Raw genomic sequence first — 23,937 nt, 5'->3', positions numbered from 1 at the left:
TGCTAAAATCTCCTGTCAAACAAACCTATCCCATCTCAGGCAATCCAAACGGTTTAGACCGGCTGTATTCGGTGTCATTCTCTCAATGTCTGCACATGTTTGTCATAAGTAAATCATTATAACTCAAGCTTCAAGCGGTTAAAACAAAGTTAGTGGCGAGCAGCAAACCACGCCACAGGCAGTACCATATGCAGCTCACAAAGCTCTTCAGTCGCACACGTTTGGTTTCGGTGTGTCAATCATGTAAATTCAGTAGGAGGGTAGTGTGCCACCGTAAATGCAGAACAGCACGGATGGTTAATGCATAGGGGTTGTTACTGGGCTGAGCTCAATACCCTCTCCCCGCCCACAAGATCACCGACTCGATTCTTGCTCCTGCATCTCTCTCCTCCTCTAGTCTCAAACTACACCGCTGGGAGTTCTCATAGCTCCTGCTTGTGCAGCACTGAGAGTGGGCTCTCTACATTGATTGTGGGTTGCCGCTGTTCACATCTCTCTGTATTGCTGCTAACTTCAGTCTAAAGCAAAGATCTACTAACCCGGCAACATCGGTGCTTTGAAGAACAACGTCAACGTTTGATTCTGCTTTTCAAGAACGAATGCATTAAGATGGAAAAAACTAAAGCCGGGTTTTTCAAGAAGAATAAGTTATTTGTAATATGGAGATGTTTGCTCGTGCGTGTGCAATAAGCGAGCCCGGTGCTATTGTTTAATCCCAGTGATGAGAATTTGATGGCTGGTATTGTGAATTGCAAAATGGTCATGGTTCTATGATTTATTGGTGAGAATTTGAAAGAGGCAGAGAGGAAGACACGTTTTTTAAACACTCATGCAGCATTCTGAGTTGAGGGGATGGTTGTCCTGATTTTTGGGAAGTGGATTTCCTTGGGTTTGTGGATTATTTCGTTAGAAATGATGCTGGTTCCGTTTCTTTGGTTGTTGTCAAAGACTTTTGCGGCACCTTCTCTTACTGCTGAGCAAATTAACATGGGGGTGGTAAGTATTATCTTAGTTTATGTAAATAACGGTTTATGTTTAATACTGCATGATAATTAGATTCGTCCGTTTAAGGGCGTAGCGTTTGAAATAGTGATTTTCACTCAGAAATGGTTACATTCTATTTGTTTAGTGCTTATATACGACAACAGAGACACGTTATTGTGTTCGTAGTCTACTTAAAATATTGAACTCTGCTTGCGCTCCATCCTGTCGCATCCATAAACTGTAGATCGCCATAATACAAGTGCATGTTTAATTTAATTCACCTCACCTCACATTTTCCCCCAACTTTTAAACCAAAAACGAAAATGGGATTTGGTAGACTACTGTTTTATATATCAAAAGTGTTTATCTAGATGTGGGATTATACCTTTAAACACATCTGAAACATTCAAATAAACCCAGCCCTTCGCCATCTGTCCGAAGATGTGCTAATGTATTCATCGGATGACAGGAATAGCATATTTAAAAAAAAACCAAAAAAAAAAAAAACCATGAATGTTTATTTAACTGGTATCCCTAAAAAAACACTCCGACGCAATATAACTTTAAAATAAATATTTTAGAGTGCTAAAATGGATCAAATGTCACGCCTAATTCAGATTATTTAACGACCGCGTACTATTTGGCTTTTTATTTTTTGATCTTTTGAATCGTTTTAGAGAATGAAGAAATATCTCCTTTCACAGAATGCCAGTGCCGCGAGCAGCGTGTGTCTGTTAAAGATGAAAGCTTGTGATACACAGCGCTTGCATTCAGTTCAAACCCGTGCGCAAATCTTTTGAACTGCGCAGCAACAAGGACCTCCTTTGGAGTTTGTTACCATCAAAGGCTCGCACAAAGATCCGCTTGTTCACCAGCAGACACTGTTATTAACGTTATTTATTTGATGTTGTAGATTCAAAATAAACCTTCAAATTGTTGTTTGCCCCATGATTCTGTTAAATAGTTTTAATACGCAAGTCCCATACGATGGAAACACATATATTGAAGTTTATTCAACGTTTTCTTACTTCTTTTTTTAACGCTGGGAAAAGCCTCATATCGTGCATAGTTCCAACCTGTAAGTGTTGAGTCCTACACTTTCAAGATGAGTATTTATGCAGAGAAAGGCAGGCAATTGTGTGAACACATAACGCAATAGATTTATGGTGCCAAATAAAATTGATTATTATTATTATTATTATTATTATTATTATTATTATTATTATTATTATTATTATTATAAGGGCCCGATTGACAAAGCATTAACCAAACCATGTATCCTGGAACCCAGTGGTTCAGCATCAACAATGTGGCTTGGTAACCCATTCCATACACCCCTACTCCTCTGTCTTTGACTGTCTCCAAAACTGTGTCCTCTGGGCCTGGTTTCTGTGCTGAGTTTATTGTCTAGGATTAACTTTGTCAACTACTAATTCTGTTCCTTATGAAGCAGCAGTGATGTGTTCATTCCTGCATACAGAAGTACCTGTTAACCTCCCAAGCCATCTATCATAGTCAGATCTGAGACTGACTTGCAACAGGGGAATGCAAATGTATGTATCAGTGGCAGCAAGGGTTTCTATTGTTTTTCTAACCTATAGTACCTCACCTTCCGTGACTTATCCATCTTCTCTGTGTCAAAGGAAGTGAATCCAGTTGCAAAGAGGCTGCATTGTGCGCAGGTACAGTTTTTTTTTTTTTTAAATGCAAGGGGGGCATGTCTTGAAGCTGTTTCCCAGGTTAAGCACATTAATTCTCCAGCAGGACAGTAAGATGCCTGATATAAATGATCAAGACTCGCACTGCTGTCCACAGTACCTGCCTGTTTTAGTAAGCAATCTGCATTTATGGGCACAGGATTGAAGAGACGGTCTGGTGTGTAATTAATGGTGCATCTTACTGGAAAACATCAGCCTCCGTCAATTAATTCAGTAAAAAAAACAAAAAACAACACCATTCTGATTACTCAGGCATTTGGTTTCTGAAACTAAGCCATTACACATTGCTTTGGGGCATTTCAACTTGGATTATACACTGCTGGTGACAAAAACAGAAGCAGCCAGCAGAATACAAACATCTCATCTATAGCACAGCAGTCCCATTTATATATTAAGAATCTAAAGCAGACAAACCATCTCCATTGGTTTTATTCTGCTCAGAAAGGCTATTAGATAGATGCACATATAGAGTTTGTTCAGTTGTAGTCACGTTTTCTGTATCATCAGTGTTATCGTTCTCTTTTAAGATAATTATTTTCTCTGCTTAGCATATTTTGGTATTATTGAGAATGATTTAAAGTTTAAGGACACAAATAAAAAAAAAACTGGTTCAAAGCTTTAAATTTGATTATTACAGTAATCTGCAGTATTTTATTCCATGGTCGTATCTCATTTTTTCAGCAGCCTTTAGCGCAGCACATTTCTTTTGATGGTTTTCAGTCTTTTTCAAGCCGTAACCTCTATTGACCCTGTAAGTACTTTCTCATGTTTTGTTCCTTCATCTTACAAAACCCAGGTATTTTCAATTAGATTAAAATTGGGTGAATTTACATTTTTAGTTCCAAACACTTACCCAGATAACCTCTGCCTTCTACCAAATCCATATAGATTACCATGATGAAGCCACCTGGACTGCATTGTTAGAGTAACACCTTCAAACCCTGAACCCTTTCAGTGCCAAGTAACTTTACAGAATAATTACCCAAGGATAATTCATGCTTTCAGAGTCCCATACAGGAGTAACAGTACATTTTCTAGACATGTCCATTAGTGGGTGGATGTTTATTTAGCAGATGCCTTTGTCCAAGGCGACTTACAGAGACTAGGGTGTGTGAACTATGCATCAGCTGCAGAGTCACTTACAACAACGTCTCACCCGAAAGACGGAGCACAAGGAGGTTAAGTGACTTGCTCATGGTCACACAATGAGTCAGTGGCTAAGGTGGGATTTGAACCGGGGACCTCCTGGTTACAAGCCCTTTTCTTTAACCACTGGACCACACAGCCTCCTGTTCAAAGACAAAACACAAACATCCCCCTCACAGGTGGTAATGAAATGTAATTCATTGTGCATGTGGAAGATGAAAGTCTCTGTCATTACATTAGCATGTGAGTGGGAGATTCAGAGACAGAAGCTTTGTCAGGGGAGCAAATCCCGATTGCAATAGAAAGAAAACAAAAATGCGTGATTGTTGGGTGTTACTGTATACACGTTATCATGGAAAATGTCTGTGTTTAGTCTTTTTAAAAGGGTCATTTTGTAGTTGTAGACCACCAGTATTAAGACCCACATTATAAACCTATTTTGAGTTTTGTAATACAATAGATCTGTCACAGAAGTTCAAGAAATCCAGATTTTTGAGCGATAATATCCAACATTATTACCAGAAAACCCCAGCCAAAAGAAAGACAGGTTTGTCTGGTATGTTGAGTGTATTATTATTATTATTATTATTATTATTATTATTATTATTATTATTAGTCAATGAATATATGGAAAAATGTATTTCTGCCTTAATTTTATTTTTGATTCATTTTAGGGTTACCTAGGCACGTTGCTACAGGTAAATATACCCAAGTATAGTTTACAATCCAGTCTTACACTTACTTATCAAGTACCTTGGAGAAGGTCCTGTGTTGGCTGATCCGCATTTAGTTACAGCGCCCCCTATGGCATGGACCAGAGTATTCTGTTTAGTGCGTCAGATAAGTAACACATGTGTATCAGTTAAATACGGAACAATGACTAAGATTGCATTCATTTTAATGGGTAGACTTTTAGCCAGCTTGCAAGTTTTTCTACCATATAATACAAACTATTTGAAATCACTACAGAAAGCGAGCAGCCTATAGAACCAATTCTTTCTTTAATGAGTCACTGTCTTCTAACAGGGAGCTCCTATGGTCTCTCTGTATTAAAATAGCAGTTCTTGATACCTGCAGTTTTCATTAGCTTACAGCTTACAGCATTGATCATTTAGAGTACACAGTTTCACTCCCATTCTTTAGAACGTGAATAGGCAGATGCTGAATAATGTTACTTCTTTTAAATAAAGACAGACTCGTGATGAGTATTTCCAGGGAAAGGCATCAGCTCACATGGTTGATCTGCTGCGTAATGATTTCTGTTCCCTTGTGAAGTGGTAGCTTATTGCTCTCTTTTTTGTTTGTTTTCAGTCCGTGAAACTGGTGTCATATTGAGCACTGTAAAGCATCTTAATACAGCTTATAATCAGCTTATAAGGAGGCTGTGTGGTCCAGAATACTGTTCTAGATTGCATTGAAATGTATTAATAGTGAAGAGCTACAGCATTGGCTTTTGCAATTTGCATTCTCCAGGACTGTCAACCTTTCAAAGAAATAAAAAACAATCCAAAAAAATAGTAAAAAATAAGTTGAAAACTGTCTCAGATATTTGTTCTTTATTCCTGAAACGTATTAGCTTGTCTTTGTTTATAAAGAGCCACTATAATCATATTCAGTTTGAAATTAAAATATAAATCCTTTGTATTTGTTAAATACATTTTTTTATATGCTCCAAAATAAACTTGACCATTGTTTGTTTGTTTACATTGTCTTGAGGTCATTTTTCTGAAACCTGCTTGCCACTGTATGAGTTGAAACAGCACGTTCCTTCTGTTACTTGCAGCAGAAGAGGGTTATTCATGACACTTTCAAGCTCTGCTGAGGACAGTTTATTTATTTATTTTTTAAAACACATACACTCAGCTGGCAGATTTATTTAAAAGCTTATCATTCATTCTTTTGACAGTCTGTTTCATTTAATACGTTCAGTGATTTTCCAGGCCATGTAGAGCACCGAATAGGTTTTCCTGTCATCTGTCTTTCATTTGCATTTCTCCGTTCTAACAAAAGTCGTCGGATACAAGGCAAGTGAAAGAACCCAGTCTTCGCCTTTCAGGGACAGGATGTTTGATGTATGGCGCTGAATAAACTTCAACCCTAAGCACACTATTGAAGTAACCCATAGCCCTTTCAATGTACTGCTGATAAAAAGATGCTCCCGTTAGCTTAGCGTTGTAGAAGCATGTTCATTTAATATGCTCACAGGCTCATGAAATAATCTTTTATTGTCAAAGGAAGACATGTAGAAAAAGCTTGTTTCTAAGGGAAGTTAGCTCTTTTGAGCAAAAACTTGTATATTGTGAGACGGGAAGCAAAGAGTGTAGTCCTGTGGAGAACAAGACTACATTCCCCAGAAGGCCACGGGCTAAAAAACCTACAATTGTTGTATTGTTTAGTTCATTGTTTAATTATTTTGGCAGTTGGCTTAATCAGCAGGTTAATGTAGGATATAAAAACCCCAAGGTTTATTCACTTGAGGCTGCTGCAGTGTGTGTCAGGCTGAGCAGCCAGGAGTTTGTGTTGCAGTGTGTGTGAGATCACTGTGAAGAAAAAAAAGATACTGTTGAAACTAAGTTAGGTTTATTCTGTGTTTTGTGTGAAAAACTGTGTGAACTGTTTTAATCGGGAAATGGTTTTAATAGCTAGGGTAGTAAGAAGCCACACAAAACTTGAATACTGTGTCACACATACATGGTGCAAAACACATACATTTATGCATCTCTGAAATTTCAGTTGTTTTAACAAATGCATTTTTCTTGAATATAGAATCGTTTTGTATATCATTTCAGGCGTTACATTCTGATGACTTTTTAACAGAGAAGTTTAAACCAACACTTACACCCTGATATTGTATACTCAGAAGCAGATCCCGTGGTTGAAATATGAATTTTATATTAACACCCATATTAGGATGTTGAACAGGTAGGAGGTGAAATGTTACGAAAATGAAGGGGCATCCCTTTAAATTTCTCATTGAAGACATTTCACGATATTGGTTGTTAAAAACGGGCTGCTGCAGTTGTGATGTGCCTTATCTGAAAGTGCTTCAAAAAGGTCTGTTTATGTTATAGAAATGTCAGGGAAACGATTTCATTAGATGAGGTGGGATCATTCAACTGCACAGCAAAAGTAAAGGCTTGTACATGTCACTCTGAAGAAGCCCTAGTGCTTTTTTGTGTGATTTATAGTTAGGATTAAGGGCTTTTGGACTAGATTTCATATGAATAAATGATCATTAGCACTCACCAGACATGCTCTGGGACAGCATGTGTCATGCATACTGATCTCCAGTCTTGGATAGGCAGGTTTTTTTTTTCTCTCTCAGATTCTCTTCCATTTTACTTTAAGATATGTATTTTCAATAAAGTTTAATTATGTTAAGACATATACCATTACAGTGGTAAATGTAGTTTGCCTGCTTTTCCCATGTTATACATTGTTTTACCTTACTTCCTACCATACTTGGCTGTCATATCTTCACTATCCTTATACTTTATGCACAGTATCATTTGTAACTTTTGATGCTGGAAGGTGGACAATTTGATGTAAATTCCCTAGACTGAAGTCTTTAAAATCTTAAAAGGAGTTGACATGGTTAACCCAAGCCAATACTCTAAGCTCAGTCCATGCACCAGGACTAGTGGACACAAATTAAATGGAGATTTATTTATGATGGTATGGAATGGGTTACCTAGCCATGTTGCTAAATCATTGGGTCCTTTACGACCCAACTTGACATAGTTTTAAGATTAACCAGCTGCTAGGAACCACACTTGCACAGATGGGATGAAATGGCTCCCCTTGTTAGTTCATTTTCGTATGTTCTTATTGTTTAAATACCGGGATGAAAAAGGTGCTGTAAATCACCAGTTAAAAAGTTTTCAAGCAGCTGGTGCTGGTGCTGGTGAGTAATCAAGTGGCCGCAATAGAGTCACATCACTGTGACATCACAGAGCTATCAGCAAGGAATCCCAGGTGTGCATTTTTGCTTCAGAACTGATGCCTGAGATCTGATTTGCCATATGTTTCACTGTGGTGATTAATTTTGTTGCTGTCCCTCCAGCACCCTCATTGAAGGCAGATAAGCAATAATTAACATTTATTATTGAAAGTAGTAAGTGATCAGCAGACACTGTAGGGGATAGCTAGCTTACCCTAATTTTAACTGCTGGAAAAACTTTCTGGGGACTTGCAGATCTCCTTACCTCCTAGAGAGGATACGAATGTCTGTTTGCCAAAACAGACTGAGACCCCTCTTGATAAGGACTCAGTTTGGTTCGATTCAAATGAACTCTGAAAGGGACAGTTCTTTTGGAGCATTCACATATGCTTCCAAAACTAACCGTACTGCACTCAGTTACAAAACATCAGCTGAAACAAACCAAGTATGAATGCACCCTCACAGTTTCATGGGAACTGATATCAATTTGTAGGGCAGGAAATGGTGCAGGACAGCAGTGACGGAGACAGGCAGTGGACACTGACAGACAGCTTGCTCACTGCCATCGGGAGAGCGTCTGTGTGCAGCATGGGAAACATCTAATACATCTTGCCACTGGTGTATTATTTACAACCAGCTGTCCCTGGTTTGTTCACAGTACCGTAATGTGGATTACTGTTTCATACTTTTAAAGTATTGTTTTCTGTCTGAAACTTGTATGTCTTCCTGGTTTCTTAACATCGATGGCTATGCAGCAAGCTCTTCTGCAAAATGCTTGTAAAAAAAAAATATTAAAAAAAAAAGTTAAATGTGTTAACAACACATGCAGTTACCTTGAAATAAAATTGAAGCTGTGTTTTTTTTAATGTGTATTTTCATATAAAATGATTGCTGTTTGATAGCATTGGGTAATGTATGGTGAGTACTGAATTCAAAAGGGACACAATAGATAGTATTTTGGTTAATTAGAAATAATGTGCAGTTTAGTGAGAGATACACTACACACAACATTATTATAAATCACAATCATATCATGTATTCAGGAACGACTATTAAACACAAAAAAGTTGTATTTTTTATTTCTTTTAGTTTATAATTGTGTCTCATCTTCTGTGCATGGATAACGTCTCGCCACAGCATGAGATGTCCTGAGAACAAATCCTTAACAGTGATTGATTTCTCCTACGTGATTTAAAATACCAAGCAGAGCTCTTGAGATGTGACAAGAACAGCAGTTACTCTATTGCTATGCATTTATTTGCATTGAAACAGAAGGAGATTAATGGATGACTAAAAAAATAATTCTGCTTTCAAATAAAAGCCCTGTGTACTATTGATCAGCTATAATGCTTTAATTAAGGTACAGATTCCTGTAAAATGTTCAGTGTTTCAGTCTTTACCTGCTGACTGCTCACTGAAACTCTTTTTTAGGGTAATTTTCACAGTTTTTTTTTGTTTTTTTGGTCCTAACACAGTGCCTAAAGAAGTTCTCTGACAGTAAATACTGCAATGTGAATGCTGCGATTACATACTGGACAGTGGCAGCACAAACAAGGGCAGTGGTTAGCCATTGGGTTTATACTATACTGAGGTAAAACGTGTTTCAAGTAGTGAAAAGCTTCATCCAGTACCTCTGTTATACTAGCACAGTGGTAACGTTTTATAATTAGTAGCAGTGGTTTCACAATAGAATGAACCACAATTGCAGTAGGACTAGTGTGCTACTCTGCTCCTGCAGTAGGACCAACGTGCAATATGTGATCCAGGTCTAAAGATAGTCTTTGCTGGTAATGCACAGTATGCATTTGGTTCTGCTTGTTTTGTTTCTTGTGTGTAATAATGCACATTATAATAGCAGTATTCCAGTGGTGTTTTTCAAACTTCTCTGTTAGAGATCATTTTGACCTGGATTCAATATGCTTGAGCAGGTTTTTTTTATTTTTTAACATGCTTTACCTTGCTTCTCTATGCTGCACCAGCATAGCCTGTGCTTCTCCTCGCTTGTGTGTTCTTTACTACACCTTTCAGCTCAGCTATAGGATTCTGTCATGCTGTAGACTTCTGTGAGGGTTCTGACCCAAAAAAAAAAAAAAAAAAAAGCTTTGCAGTCCTGCCCCGGATAACATCACAGGATAATCAAAATGTTTCTTGTTTTATAACATGATGAAATGCAGGAAGTCAAGCTGTGCTTTAATCCAGTATCAGGAAAACCTGCACTCAAGACAAGTCTGTAGATATAAAAACAGATGTTACGTCTACAGTGTTCAATTCAGATGTGTTCCAATAGTACCAAATCCACCTACCGTGGTCTTGTTTGGAAGGGAAATGCAAAAAGAATATAGCTTTCAAAATGACTGCTATTATATGTATATATTTTCTAGGAGCCCACAAGTCTGATGCCACAACTTCCAAGGTACTCATTACTTTGATATTTAAAACAATGTGACAAATAAATCAAGTCTGGCAGCTATAACGTTTGATACAGTAGGTAATGCGACAAGGGTGCCCTCTAGTGACTCTTTCCAGCTTTCTTTTTTCATTTTGGGGTCTCTGAGGCAGAAAGGTTTTCTTTGGGTTTTTTTAGGTTGTCATTGGCAACTCAAATATAGAGACCTATTTTACAGGTATTGTAAGGACTACCCTTGCTCTGTTGATGATTATAATAAAGATAACTTGGCTATATTACAAGGTCCTGACCAGGAGTATACAATATATTGTCTCAAGATGGTTATCCAATTTGGTGCCAAAGGTGCCAAGCATCTTTTTGGGGGTTAAACCTACATTTCTTAATCTTTCTATCACCTGACCTGAGTAACCTTGGTAAAAACTTACTGGAAATCATGTGCATCTCTAGGGTTTAGATAGCGCATCAATCTAGGTCACCTTTAAAAAAGAAAAAAGGAAAGAAAAAGTGAAACCCCATTTAAGCAATGTGTGAAGAGTGCTGAGCTTTTGAGTGAATTTAAGAAACTGACCTGGATTTTTAAGCCTTGATCAAGCAAACTCCAACAGCATCAGTGTCCTCTTTCATGTCACTAGTTTCAGTCAGGATCATTTTAAGGGCCATATTCATTACTCACAGAGCTGCGAGGGAATTGAGGCGTTCAAGCTGATATAGATTATTATGAATACATAAGGTCTTTTTTTATCTTTCTTTTCACTGGTTTGAAAAAAAAGAGTGTTATAGACAAAAGGAACTACTGACACAAGGGAGAAAGTTGCCATCACTAGGAGTTACGACATGATAAAGATAACTGTCATTAGTGTGATCGTTTTTATCCCATAATCGAGAATGGCTGTTTCTTTAATTTCCAACCTTAAGGCCTAGACACACCAGAGCGTTCACTTTGCGTCGCTTCGCTTTTTTTTTACATCAATAGAAGAGGAGGAGGAGGAAGAAGAGATTATTTTATTAGGCAGTTTATGTCAAAAACAAATCAGAATACATCAGAATTCATCTGAACCAGGATGTATTTATATATAATTATTTAACACTATGATGTAAGGAATAGAGTCTACAATGTGTAAAAGGCTTTAGTTTTAGCTGTGCTTATGGATTATAGTTCTGTGAAAGCAGGAGAAGGCCGATAATGGGACAAAACCCCATTCAATTTCCCAGAGCAATTACAGACCTATAAATAACTCACCTGGAATGTCCGTCTCCGAAGCGATGAGCCTCCAACCATTTTCTCTTTTTTCTGTATCCTTGTAGCTGGCACAGGATGGGTTGTATAATACAAGAAAATGTTGTACTTTAGCAATTCATTTTTCCTCCATTCTTCGAAGATTTTCTGGCGGTTTTTCATTTCTTGTGACATCACTCAGGAGTTGACGGCTATTGGTTGAGTGCAGGCGTGTTGGTCAAGCAGAGCATAAAAAGTTGGTCTTGGAGAAATCTGGACGCGCCGCTCGTAGACGTTACTCGAAGCAATGCCCTAGTGTGTGAGGGTACATAGAAATCCATTATATCAAAAAAAGACACAACGCAAAGGGAAGCGACGCAAAGGGACGCGACGCAAAGGGACGCGACGTAAAGCGATGTGAAGTGAAGCGCTGGTGTGTCCAGGCCTTTACTTTGCAGATATGTTTTGGTGTTACAATGCAGTCCTAATCGGGAAACAAGAGGAGATGGTTGTTTGTGACCTAGCTATCATCTGAGCTTTTTGAAATTTCATACATTGGAGATTGACGTTCCACCTTTCATTGCCAGATCAATGCACTGATACATTATCTAACAGAGAAACTACACATCAAAGTGTCCTTTTTACTTACTGTTATCCTGTCCAGGTGGCTGCTAATCAATAAAGCAGTGTGGAGTAGTGGTTAGGGCTCTGGACTCTTGACCGGAGGGTCATGGGTTCAATCCCAGGTGGGGACACTGCTGCTGTACCCTTGAGCAAGGTACTTTACCTACATTGCTCCAATAAAAACCCAACTGTATAAATGGGTAATTGTATGTAAAAATAATGTATAAAAAATAATGTAATTGTATGTTAAAAATAATGTGATATCTTGTAACAATTGTAAGTCGCCCTGGATAAGGGTGTCAGCCAAGAAATAAATAATAATAATAAAAAAAAACTCTTCTAAAATCTAAGGACTTCTGACAAATGCTTTTGATAAGTCTTTTTAAAAGTTTAATTTACACAGAACAGAATGTGTCTGACCAACATCTGTAGCTAACATACTCGCACATACTCTCCCCTTTTTTTAAATTACATCAAATGCTGAGTTATAGCATGAAAACATGATCCAGTCTGCTTTTGCACTTGTATTATTCATTACAAATTCTACTGTCTTAAATAATTCAATGCCATATAAAAAAATGAAATAAAACTACATACAATAAATCTGCATGCTCCCAATACCACAGACTCAAAGCCTCTTGGTCAAGGTCTTTGTCAATTGTGTACATCTGCAACTCATGAATATTCCTGTCTCAATCAAAGTGCACAGTTCTTCTTTTATTGTCCCTCTGAACCTGTCAAGTCTTATAACAGTGTGCCACGGTGCATTCTGCACAGCGATGCTGCCGTTTACCGTGCTCTTCCCATTCGTTACAATACTGCTCTGTGATTTATCATGCTTATACTGTGCTTTGCTGCAGGGTGCCACACTTGTACCATGGTGTACCACTGCTTTTGAAAGAACCACTGCTTCCCATTTTTAAACTGATTCTTGATGATGGAGAGAGGCTTGTATGGTTGCCCTGATTACCTTTATTTTTATGGAAATTGTAAAGAGCATAATCCATTTTCTGTTTTTGACATTGGTTCTGCACAGATTTCATGCTACCTGACTAACAAAGGGGACAATAAATCATTTGGTGCTTTAATAATGCATTTGGGCTTGGCAATTCTTTTTAAATATGCAGTTTAGATCCAGCAAAAGATGAGCTCTTTGTAGTACACCTCATAGCAGGCAAGTAAATATTCATGGAGGACCCAGGCAATCTTCAGATGTGTTTCCCAGATATGGTCTCCAAGCCCAAGGAAGAGTACATATTGAATGGCATGTTTATAACACCAACGTAAAATATGATCTCATCTACCCTGTTCTGCTGCTTGCCCTGTAAGACGATCAAGTACAGTGAATAAGGAGGGAGGATCATATTGGCATTACTGCTACAGTTCAAATGATATACGAAAAACTTTATCAAAGGAAAACAGCAACCTGAGGTCAGTGAGTAATCATTTCTCTCTTGCCTCTAGACTATATGTGGGGAAAGAGAATTCAAGGAAATGTTCCAGAACAGATAAATGAAGCTGTTTGTGGTTATTGATTTTCTTTTCTTCCTTGTTTCATTGATTGGAGGAGCTAAAGATCTCTCTTGGGTAACCGGGTCAAACCACACTCTTGGAGATGATTGACGGCTTTGGAAATGTATTCTGAATATCTGCACCAAGTTCAAAGCTTGGCTGTCAGTGTGTGCTTGAAAACAAGAGTGACGAAACTGTGAAGAAACAGTCATAGCAGATCAGCCGCTGTGTGTTTCACAGAAGAACATCTTGAATATGATCTAGTCCAAGAACAAAGAGTTTAGATTAGTTTAGTATAGCATAGTAAAGAGCAGCAAACAGCATCATACAACCTTCTGTAATTGAGAAGACTGGACTGCCAGTTAACAGAACTCACAGAACTATTCAAAACGATTGCAAAAAATAAAGATCATTGCAAGCTACAATTTAAATGTCTTTTTTAAATGTTTTTAGTGTCCAGACATTTTAAGTCAACCTAATTTAAAATTAATAGAGATATTTTAGTAGGAAGCTGGCCAACTTTTTTTTCTGTAACAGCTGTAGGATGTTTTCATGGGCGCTTTTTGTGCTTGCCATCTGTGCTTATCAATACAGATAGAAACAAGCCAGATGCACAGACCAGGAGCTTCATCAATTAATATCCCCTGGAATCCCAATCCGATTAATCATGGATACAGGCTGGTAATGGCCCCCAACTTTTCTGTTCTACACAAACTTTGTCCCCAAAAACCTTGGTATAGTTCAAACTGACCTATAATCCGAACCACACTCTGTACCTTAACAAGTCAAAAACATGTGTCTATATAGGTTGTTAATTTAAAGCACACACTGTATATGGTGTACTGGCAAGGGTCAACCAGGGACTTCCAGCCAGAAAAACAACAGATTATGCAACATTTTGCTGATAATTTAGCTTGAGAAATGTTTGCTGTTATCACACTGTGTTTTTTTTTTCTTTGGTTTAGGATTGGTTGAGTAAATTTGGCTACCTCCCACCCCCAGACCCGGTCACCGGACAGCTGCAGACTAAGGAGGCCCTGACCAAAGCTATTAAGGCCATGCAGAGGTTTGGAGGAGTGGAGGAGACAGGAGAACTAGGTTGGTATGCAGCTTTAACACAACCCTCCCATGTCCGAGGGGTGTTCTGTTATCAGTGCTGTATCTGACAGAGCCTCTCTTTTTTGAGGTACAGACGAAGCCACTCTGGTGCTGATGAAGACACCACGCTGCTCACTGCCTGACCTGAACGAGTCCGAGACAGCAAGGAGAAAACGCACCCTCACCACTCCCTCAAAATGGAACAAGAGGCACCTTTCATGGAGGTAGGAGCTCCTGACCCAACACTGCTCAGGCTGTCAGGTGATGCGGCAAAGAATAATACCATCTGTGAGGCAAGCAACAGTGTGGTGACAGCAGCATGATTCAATGCCTTTCACATAACAGAATATACATCGGATTGCTAAAATTAATTAACCTAAGGGCATTATGGGAAAGTCATTTTTTACAAGACAGTTTATCATGTATTGTGCGTCCCTAGAATTATACACGACGTCTGTTGTCTCAGGAAAGTGGATATGATTTGAAGCTTGGCTCTGCCGGAGGCACTTGGACCCTCGCTAAGAGGTTTCAACAGCCCAGGGATTAATACTATACACTCCTACTCTGATTTTTTCCCCCGTCATACTTGAAATGTCGTCTTAAATTTCCTTTCTCAATTGACAAGAGGTCAAGCAGAAAATATCTCTAATTTTCACAGTAGGTACCAGCTTCCTGTCACATGCTAATCTGCTTTCAGCTGGTATTGCATGGAAGAGTGTATCTTGTAGTAAATACACTCTATGGAGAGAATGTACACTTCTTAAAGTATATTGAGCTTTCCAAATATTTCCAGTAAATCTTACCTAATTTGTATTACCGGTACCATCATTTCGTAGGTCTCACATTTTAAAATGATTGTAGGGAGAATAAAATTGTGCGGAAACATATTTGTTTTTGTATGCTATACTGATGCATCTGACAAATAAAAACATTAGACATCCTCCTATGATCTTCAGATTTCATGTTTTGACAGCACCTGTCCTGCTATGTGATTTGGAAAACATACTTTCCCTGCTGTCCCTCACCTCTCTATTATAATATAGTGTGTTATTGCCAAGGATACCAATACAGGCCCGGCATCAATTATGCATCCTGGAGATGAGTGTGTCGATGATACACTGTATAGGTTACACATGTTTAATCTACACATCTACACCCTTTAATTGTTTGGAGTAGTGTATGCAATGTGTTCATTACTGAGGAATTACATTAAATGTGTTGTTGGTTTCTGCAATGTATTTGAGGGGTTTTATGCAACAGACCACTTTCTCTAAATTGATTCTCAAGATGTCAGTTGCTAGGATACCTGAAGTCCTGCTTGCCTTACACTTCTTTAACAACCAGTGAGGCACAATATGTCTCTCATTTTCAGCAACAGGTTGTAATAAACAACAAGAGTGCCAACTCTTATATTCCCAGAATTAGAATGGGGTACTAACCAAATTACAGCAATTACGTAAGGCTCGTTGTGGTCAGAAAGCCTGCTTAACAGCGAATAAAGAAACGCTGGGTTTGTAAACATAAAATACCATTTATTCTCAGAATGCACAAATATTAAATAGAATGATCATTTAATTGGGTTTGACGACGGGCTTTTCTATGCTGTATGACATGCATAGAAATACCTAAATCATTCTTGTTCTCCATGCACAGTGTATCCGGGAAACTGAAAAACTATTTATTTTTCCTTTTGTTGAAAGGGTGAGGACATTTCCTAAGGAGTCCAACTTGGGCCATGACACTATCCGAGCGCTCATGTACTACGCTCTGAAAGTCTGGAGTGACATCACGCCGCTCAACTTCCACGAGGTCGCTGGCAGCGAGGCGGACATCCAGATCGACTTCTCCAGGGCAAACCACAACGACGGTTACCCCTTCGACGGGCCGGGGGGCACCGTGGCACACGCCTTCTTCCCAGGGGACCACCACACTGCCGGGGAAACGCACTTCGATGATGACGAGTCCTGGACATTTCGCTCTTCAGGTAACCTGCCTGTCACCGAAGCCAATCTGGCAACACATTCATTTAAATAAAAAGCCATCTATACCCATGTTATTAAACATTTGAAAAATCACAGTTGTCTTAACTCGAGTGTGTTTAGATTCACTTTGTGGTGTTGGTTTTCAGTCATCACATCCAGGTCACTTTTTAAAACTCAGAAGACATGTTTTGGGGACTGAGCACTTGGAGAACAGGGCCTTGGTGTGATAGGCTGGGCAAGTTAGGTTTGTAAACTCTGGACAACTGACATCAAAATTACATTTTGATTTCCCCTTCTTCTAAATGATTGTGATGGTGAGCCATCCACTTCGCTTACCATAGTCCCATAACACATTATACTAATTACAGATATAGATTTAAATAAATGAAACTCGTAATTAGGGTTTTTAATCTAATAACATGTATCGAGTTCCATTTGGAGAGGGGATCGGGAGGGGGGGGGACGGGACGGGTGGCTATCCTTTGTGGAAATATTAGCTATTCTACTCTGGTTCATAAGCAACTCAAGGTTCATTTTAAATAAATTTATTTTAAAAAATATGTTGTCCTTGTCAGTGCTAGCTATCCCGAGACAGTAGGACTGTCGGACAGGAGTGGTCAGAATGAATATGGTATGATTACAGTATGCCAGCAGTGCTTTGACTTTATTAATCAGCTTTCATGAAGCCAGCTAATGGAGAAGGAGTATTATAGCTGTAGTGCTGGCCTCATACACGGATACCTTTTGTTACTGTCGCACTTGTAACTTGAACGCTTCACCTGTTGGCAGCGGTTCTGAATAAGTTAAAGAGAGAGGAGGCCAGCCTAAATATGTGTACCTATTTTATTTTCTCCATTTTCAAGATGCGCACGGTATGGACTTGTTTGCCGTGGCGGTGCACGAGTTTGGCCATGCCATCGGACTAGCCCACACCTCGGCCATCGAGTCCGTTATGAGACCCTACTACCAGGGACCCGTTGGAGACCCCCTCAGATACGACCTGCCTTATGAGGACAAAGTCAGGGTCTGGCAGCTATACGGTAAGAAACTCTTTGCACACTTTTTTTTTTTGTTCATTAACAATAATAGTGTACTAACATATTGTTAGTTTTTGGATGTGCTGTAACACACATCCTTCTGTTTTAGGTGTCTGAGGCTCTTTATTCTGGCTGCTCAACACGCTGTCCAGGACTTCCTCACAGACAGGCATTTTGAGGGCATGGCCCCATTGCTTTTAACAAGTTGCTAGGTTAATATGTGCAGCTTTCCCAGGCTCTCTCGCTCGCTCTTTGGGCAACAGAACCATTCAACTACACCCCCACAAAAGCGCTCACAATAAGTCAGTCTTGTAATGTGAAGGTCAGCTGTGTAAATCAATTAATATGAATCCTATAATGTAACTAATCCAGAGGCATTCCGATTCTTTATTCCTATGCACATTCACTGTTTTGTGAATGTTGAGGCAAGTAACAGGCTTATTACTATTGTATTTGTTTTATTTACAGTGACCTGCGAACTGTGACCTTTATCATTCAGCTGTTAAGTTTAAAAGCTGCAAAATCAGGGAGGGGGGGGGGGGGGGGGAGAGGAAGGAAGACATGTTTAAACCCCTGCTCACTCGCAGTGGGACTCCAGAATCAATTTGTTTCTCACCAGTGGGGCTGGAGGAGAAACCAGTGGGGAATCAGAGATTAGACTTGCACATCCCCAAAGGCAACAGCCTCAGGAATTCCACTTGGCATTTACAAAAGCTTGCCTTTTCTTAATCTTTACATTTCCTGTGGCTGCAGTAGTGAGAAAAGCTGCTGAAAAATGTCAGTCACGTGTAACAAAGTTCAGAACGGTTTTGATGAAAACGCGATTGGAGGTACTGCATGAGGAGGGCTTTCCATGCAGGCGAAAAACTCCTGTGAACTTCAATGATGTGAACTGTGGTGGGGGGCCAAGTGATCTCTGATTTACACATGCTACTTCAGTTTGATGAATGATGATGATCATCCATAACTAGACCCCCTGGTTAAGAGAAGTCTATTACTGTCTTCACACTCTGCTATAGTTCATCATTGTTAACCCCACTTCTCACTGAAGACCATGTCCACCTATATGCATTGCCAGAGCAACTAAACCAATGATGGGTAGATTGTCTTGTTATAAACCAAACAAATGTTTGTTTTTTTGGGGGGGGGGGGTTTAAAGACATTTTTAAATGGGTTTTTATATCTTGGACTGGGTCGCTTCGGCGGATTTTAATGTATGTTGCAGTTTAAAGAGAGTTTAAAGATTTAAAAGTCCTTTTTTAGAGCAACTACCTGTGAGATAATGACTGCTCTACTCGGATTGACTGACATGACCAATGAGGTTCACAACAAAGTTTAGTAAAGTTTAATAGATCTGTTTAATTGAGTGAAAGCACGGCAAAACCAGACCGATCAAATAAATTGTATCTGTACTTGCACTGAGTTACGCTTTGACGCGGGACCAGGGAGTACAGGAACAGAGTTGGATGTAGCTGGTTGGTCACCTCGTCTGTCTCCCTGTCCCCCAGGTGTGAGAGACTCTGTGTCTCACACGGCCCGTCCTGACATGACAAGGACCGCTGAGCCCCCTGTCCTACCAGACCTCCCTGAAAACAGATCTACTGTCCCGTGAGTAAGAACCACATATATCCTTTTCTCTGATGGCTGTAATAAATTATGAACAATTGCTTAATCATGTAAAACACAGCTCAAGTGCAGTACAGATGTCACAGTGCATCCACATTGGGATACTGTAAAAAAGGAGGTCCATGTGTTGCTGTCCTGGTAAAGGCACGGCCATGTGGTGCTCAGGGTGAGTCTGGGCAGCGCACGGTCACTGTCCCACGTTGCAGGGCTTCTCTGGGGAGCTGTTGTAGGGATTGCTGTGTTTATGGATCATAACTGAATATTCTAAAATTAGAGAGAAAAACTGGGGTAAAAAAGAGAAACTGCTTTAGCACACTGCTAGTCGTCAATGTATTTCTATTAAAGGTAGTAGTTCCCTTATAAAAGTTTACCATAGTAAAAGAGTGTAGTAAAACATAGGTAAGCATTGTAAAGCAATTTTTAAAAACATGGCCAACCATAGTAAACTATGGTAAATGCATAGTATAACCAAGGGAAAACCACGGGGAAAAATTGCAAAATTACCATTCAAATTTACTGTGGTAAACTTTTAAAAGGGTTATTAGAATGAAGCAAGTTATTTTGTTAGCTTAAACCATATGGAATATTCTCTACATTTTCCACCTGGTTGGGATGGTGCAATGTCGCTCTATGCCCATTGACACTAATGGATTTCCTCAATTCAGATTGCATTGTAATTTAAGTGTAACCTTCCAAATAGTGAAAAGGAGACACACCCTCCCGGGTCCAGGCGAGCTAGATGAACTGTAAGATAAGGGACAACACTAAATGTATAATAATCTAATGAATTATTCAAATTAAAAAAAACAGCCAGATCCCACTGTAGCAGTAATTAGATTTAGAGAGCACAGTGGAAGGCCAGGGGTAGTACAGTAATGAATTGTTCTACCTAGGTGTTTATCAATTATATAAAAACTCAGAGTGCAATTAGCTTGCAGGTCAGCACGCAGTGAATGTTGAATCACTGATGATGTGCTAATGGCTTCTCATTCCATTGCTGGCAGGCCAGCTCGGGACGCCCCAGATAGATGCAACACTGATTTCGACGCTGTTGCTCAGATACGAGGAGAGGCGTTCTTTTTTAAAGGTACTGGCTGCTCTGCTGTACACTATATGCCTTGGATTAACATGATTGTCCCCCGTTGGTTTCACAGTTAGCTAATTCAAGTGTACAGTTAATTCACAGTTTGGCAAACTGTGCTATAAGGAACCTTCTCCTACTTCCCTAATAAAGTGATTTGCAATACCTGTCTTGCACGTGCAGGTTTGAAAGAAACCTATGTTATGTATTTTCATTGTGTTTCCACTGTCCTTCCTGTAAGGCAAATATTTCTGGAGGCTGACCAGAGAGAAGCACCTGGTGTCTCTCAGGCCAGCGCAGATCCTTCGCTTCTGGAGAGGCCTGCCGATCAACCTGGACAGTGTGGACGCTGTCTATGAAAGGCCGGTCGATCACAAGATTGTGTTTTTCAAAGGTAGGTAAAGCTGAACGTTCACGGAGTACTCTGTTTATATAACAAGGACAAGAAAGGGAAAGTAAAGTCAGTTTAAACCTAAAATAAATAGCTGAATTACTTTGCTTCGATCAACCTCCACATCCGTTTAGCAATGCGGATAAGATGGATAAGAATAAATGCAAAATACATTCTAAAATGAGATCTGGTCCAATTGTGGAACTGAGACAAAAGTAGCATTTTTATTAAGTATAGTTTTTTGGGATTTTTTTTAGCAAGAAAAAAAATCTTTTAGGATCTAGTTATATTTTATTTGTTTCTAAAGTTAGTAACATTCTGCCCCAATATACACTGCACAGCCTCACGTTTGTATTCTATCTCTCGTTCTCTCAGGGGGAAAGTACTGGGTGTTTAAAGACAATAACGTAGAAGAGGGATACCCGCGTCCAATCAGTGACTTCGGCCTACCGTTAGACGGGGTGGATGCTGCCTTCGTCTGGACGCACAATGACAAGACCTACTTCTTCAAGGACGGACTCTACTGGAGGTACGACGACCATGAGCGGCGGATGGATACGGGGTACCCGAAAGACGTCGTGCTTTGGAAAGGAGTCCCAGCTCTCCTTGATGATGCCATGCGATGGTTAGATGGTGAGTCGAAAAATCTTTGAAATGATAAGGATATTTTTCTTCTCAGTTCACAGTAATAGGAATTGCTTTTAAATAACCTTACAGAAGGAGATTAAAAAGCCTTTCTTTGTTGCCCATGCAGGAGCCTCCTATTTCTTCAAGGGGAAGGAGTACTGGCGGGTGGAGGACAATGAGATCGAGGTGGAGGCTGGGTACCCACGCTTGATCGGCAGGGACTGGCTGGTGTGCACTGAGATGCAGTCGGACTCCCCAGCCACACACACTAACGAGACGCGGTCAAGGCAGGGGCAGAGGCAGCACCACGAGAGCCGCTCGGAGAACGGGTATGAGGTGTGCTCCTGCACCTCAGCCTCCGAAAGCTCTGCCCCGGCACGGACACTGCCCCTCCTGCTGGCTGTGCTAGAACTCTGCATATGGACCCTCACAGCAGCCCGGCCAGCGCCGGTATGATGGGCAGACATGGACCAAATGAAATAGACACCATGGACTAGAAAACAAAAAAAGTGTGCAATTAAAAAGAAGAAACAGCCAGTGACAATACACAGCTTGCACTGTTTTCAGTACATCTCTACATGATTCTTTGTTGATCTATACCCTTTGATTGATTTTGATCCCCTTACCGGTTAATGAACAAGTGCATTTGCTCATTATTATAAAAAAAAAAAAAGCTTTTATTCATAATGAATGGATCTGAGCTGCCTCATTTAGTCACCATACTAAATGTGAGTAGTTTACAAATTCATTTTTTACACTGTAACATATTTAAGCATGTATAAATAATTTGCCAAATATCTCTTGTATAATTTCTGTTGTCTTAATATCTTATTAAGCTGGTAATATGAAGTGTATGATTTATTTCATGAATTTATTTTAGCTAAACTCAGCAGCACCCTCCATTCATTATCACTAGTAGGCTAAGTTGTGATTAGCATAAGAACATATTTGACAGCCCTTAAGTTATATTATCAATAATAGGCAACTTGCTGTCTATTACAAACAACTGGTAGTTCATTAAAACCCATGATTTGTATCGGTTGTTCTGCTGACATGTGAAAAGGACATTTGTTGGTGTCTCGGTTGCACCCTGGACCTGTTTCTGACTTGACGCAGAGTACAGATACGGTCTTATTGCAGTACGATATTAAGAGTGCAAGATCATAAACAATGCAATAAACATGTGACGCTTCACTTTGTGAATGGCAATTAAGGGCTGACAGATGAACAGCTTCTGTAAGTAAGTAAAACACATTCTTATGTCTTGAGCTGTGTCATGAACTCATCCAATTGTGATGAAGCTTGGTGTGGTCATTCTTTTCAGCAGAATCTGGATTCTGACTGCTGGAGGCAATACAGAACCATTCCCCAAATGCTATGTATGGTAAACCTTGTAAAAAATACAGGCTAAATGAAGTGGTTTTAGTAGCAGCACTGACAGTATTGTAGATGGAGGGACACCTATCACTTCTTTTGCTGCTTGCTATATTGTTCAGATTTTAGACTGCCAATTTAGGGACGTTTACAGATTTATCATTCCTAATCTGAATAGATAGATGAACGCAATCGTCTACCAGTCATTCAGTGCTGTCAGATAATGATTCAGTGCTATCTTGAAATAACCAGTATACCATACAAGCAAAAGCATAAAAGGGTTTAGTTGATCATCTAGAACCTGGTTGGATGAAAAGTCGCCTACGCCTACCAGTACTGGGCATACCGGCACTCCGACAGTGCACTAGAAGAACGGCAGTTTGAGATCTGGTGAACAGAACTCTTCCAGCAGGTACAATTAGTATCTTGGCTTGGATGCAGCTCACAGTAGCAGGCACAGCTCTGGGAATTTGACTGTGACCGTTGGAGGAGAATACAGACCTCAATAAGCAACTTGGTTATACTGGCTAACTTATTATGAGTTAGCCCAATTTCACTAAGTATCAGAGTTTTTATTTTGGGTTGGGGAAGGTGTATATATACTTGCTACACTATCCATGGAGCACCAAGGCACCTGCTTACCACTGAAAAAAGATGATGTGAAGAATGCTTGTCCAGGAATGGGGGGGGGGGGGGGGTAATCATTTGATAGATCAGTAGTCAGCCATCCTGAGGTTTCCTAGTTACCTTTAAATCCATCTTGAAAGAAGAGCAGTGTTAGTGCAAGGAGAGGGACACAAGACTTGTACTTAATTACATTTGTAGATGATTGTCTTCTAGCAAAGTGCAACATCACATGCTTTTAGATTTGGACCTGCCTGCAGCAGACAGTGGACCTATTCCAGAAAAGTGGAGCTCTCAGCTATCTGCTCCACGTGGAAAAGTACCAAGTAAAAACCAAAAGAGGCTGGACCGGACCAGATGAATGTTAGGACCGGACACTGAAAGTCAAGCAGACTTCAAACAGCCTGGAATTTACCAGACTCAAAAGAGCTTGTGCAGAAATAGATTAACATTATGAAGACACAAAGTGGGATTGGCTGAAAGTTGACTGATTACCTAAATGGGCACTTCCCACAGGAAAAGCATGCAACTAAAACCTAACATACAATAT

General features: G+C 39.7%; 1 protein-coding gene across 1 annotated transcript; it reads left to right on the top strand.

Annotated features, from left to right (window-relative positions):
* The first annotated feature begins 341 nt into the window (after positions 1-341).
* LOC117427965 (matrix metalloproteinase-17-like) lies at positions 342-22,425 on the top strand. Its single transcript, XM_034046405.3, has 10 exons — positions 342-996; positions 14,513-14,645; positions 14,740-14,869; positions 16,346-16,629; positions 17,491-17,667; positions 19,173-19,272; positions 20,295-20,377; positions 20,613-20,765; positions 21,138-21,395; positions 21,517-22,425. The coding sequence occupies exons 1-10, from the start codon at positions 853-855 to the stop codon at positions 21,843-21,845; spliced, it is 1,791 nt and encodes a 596-aa protein (XP_033902296.3). The 5' UTR covers positions 342-852; the 3' UTR covers positions 21,846-22,425.
* Positions 22,426-23,937: the final 1,512 nt, after the last annotated feature.

This window comes from Acipenser ruthenus, chromosome 21, assembly GCF_902713425.1.
Source record: "Acipenser ruthenus chromosome 21, fAciRut3.2 maternal haplotype, whole genome shotgun sequence".
NCBI classification, from domain to species: domain Eukaryota; kingdom Metazoa; phylum Chordata; class Actinopteri; order Acipenseriformes; family Acipenseridae; genus Acipenser; species Acipenser ruthenus.
Note: the sequence above shows the minus strand (reverse complement) of the source record. Positions and strands in the feature narration are given on the sequence as shown.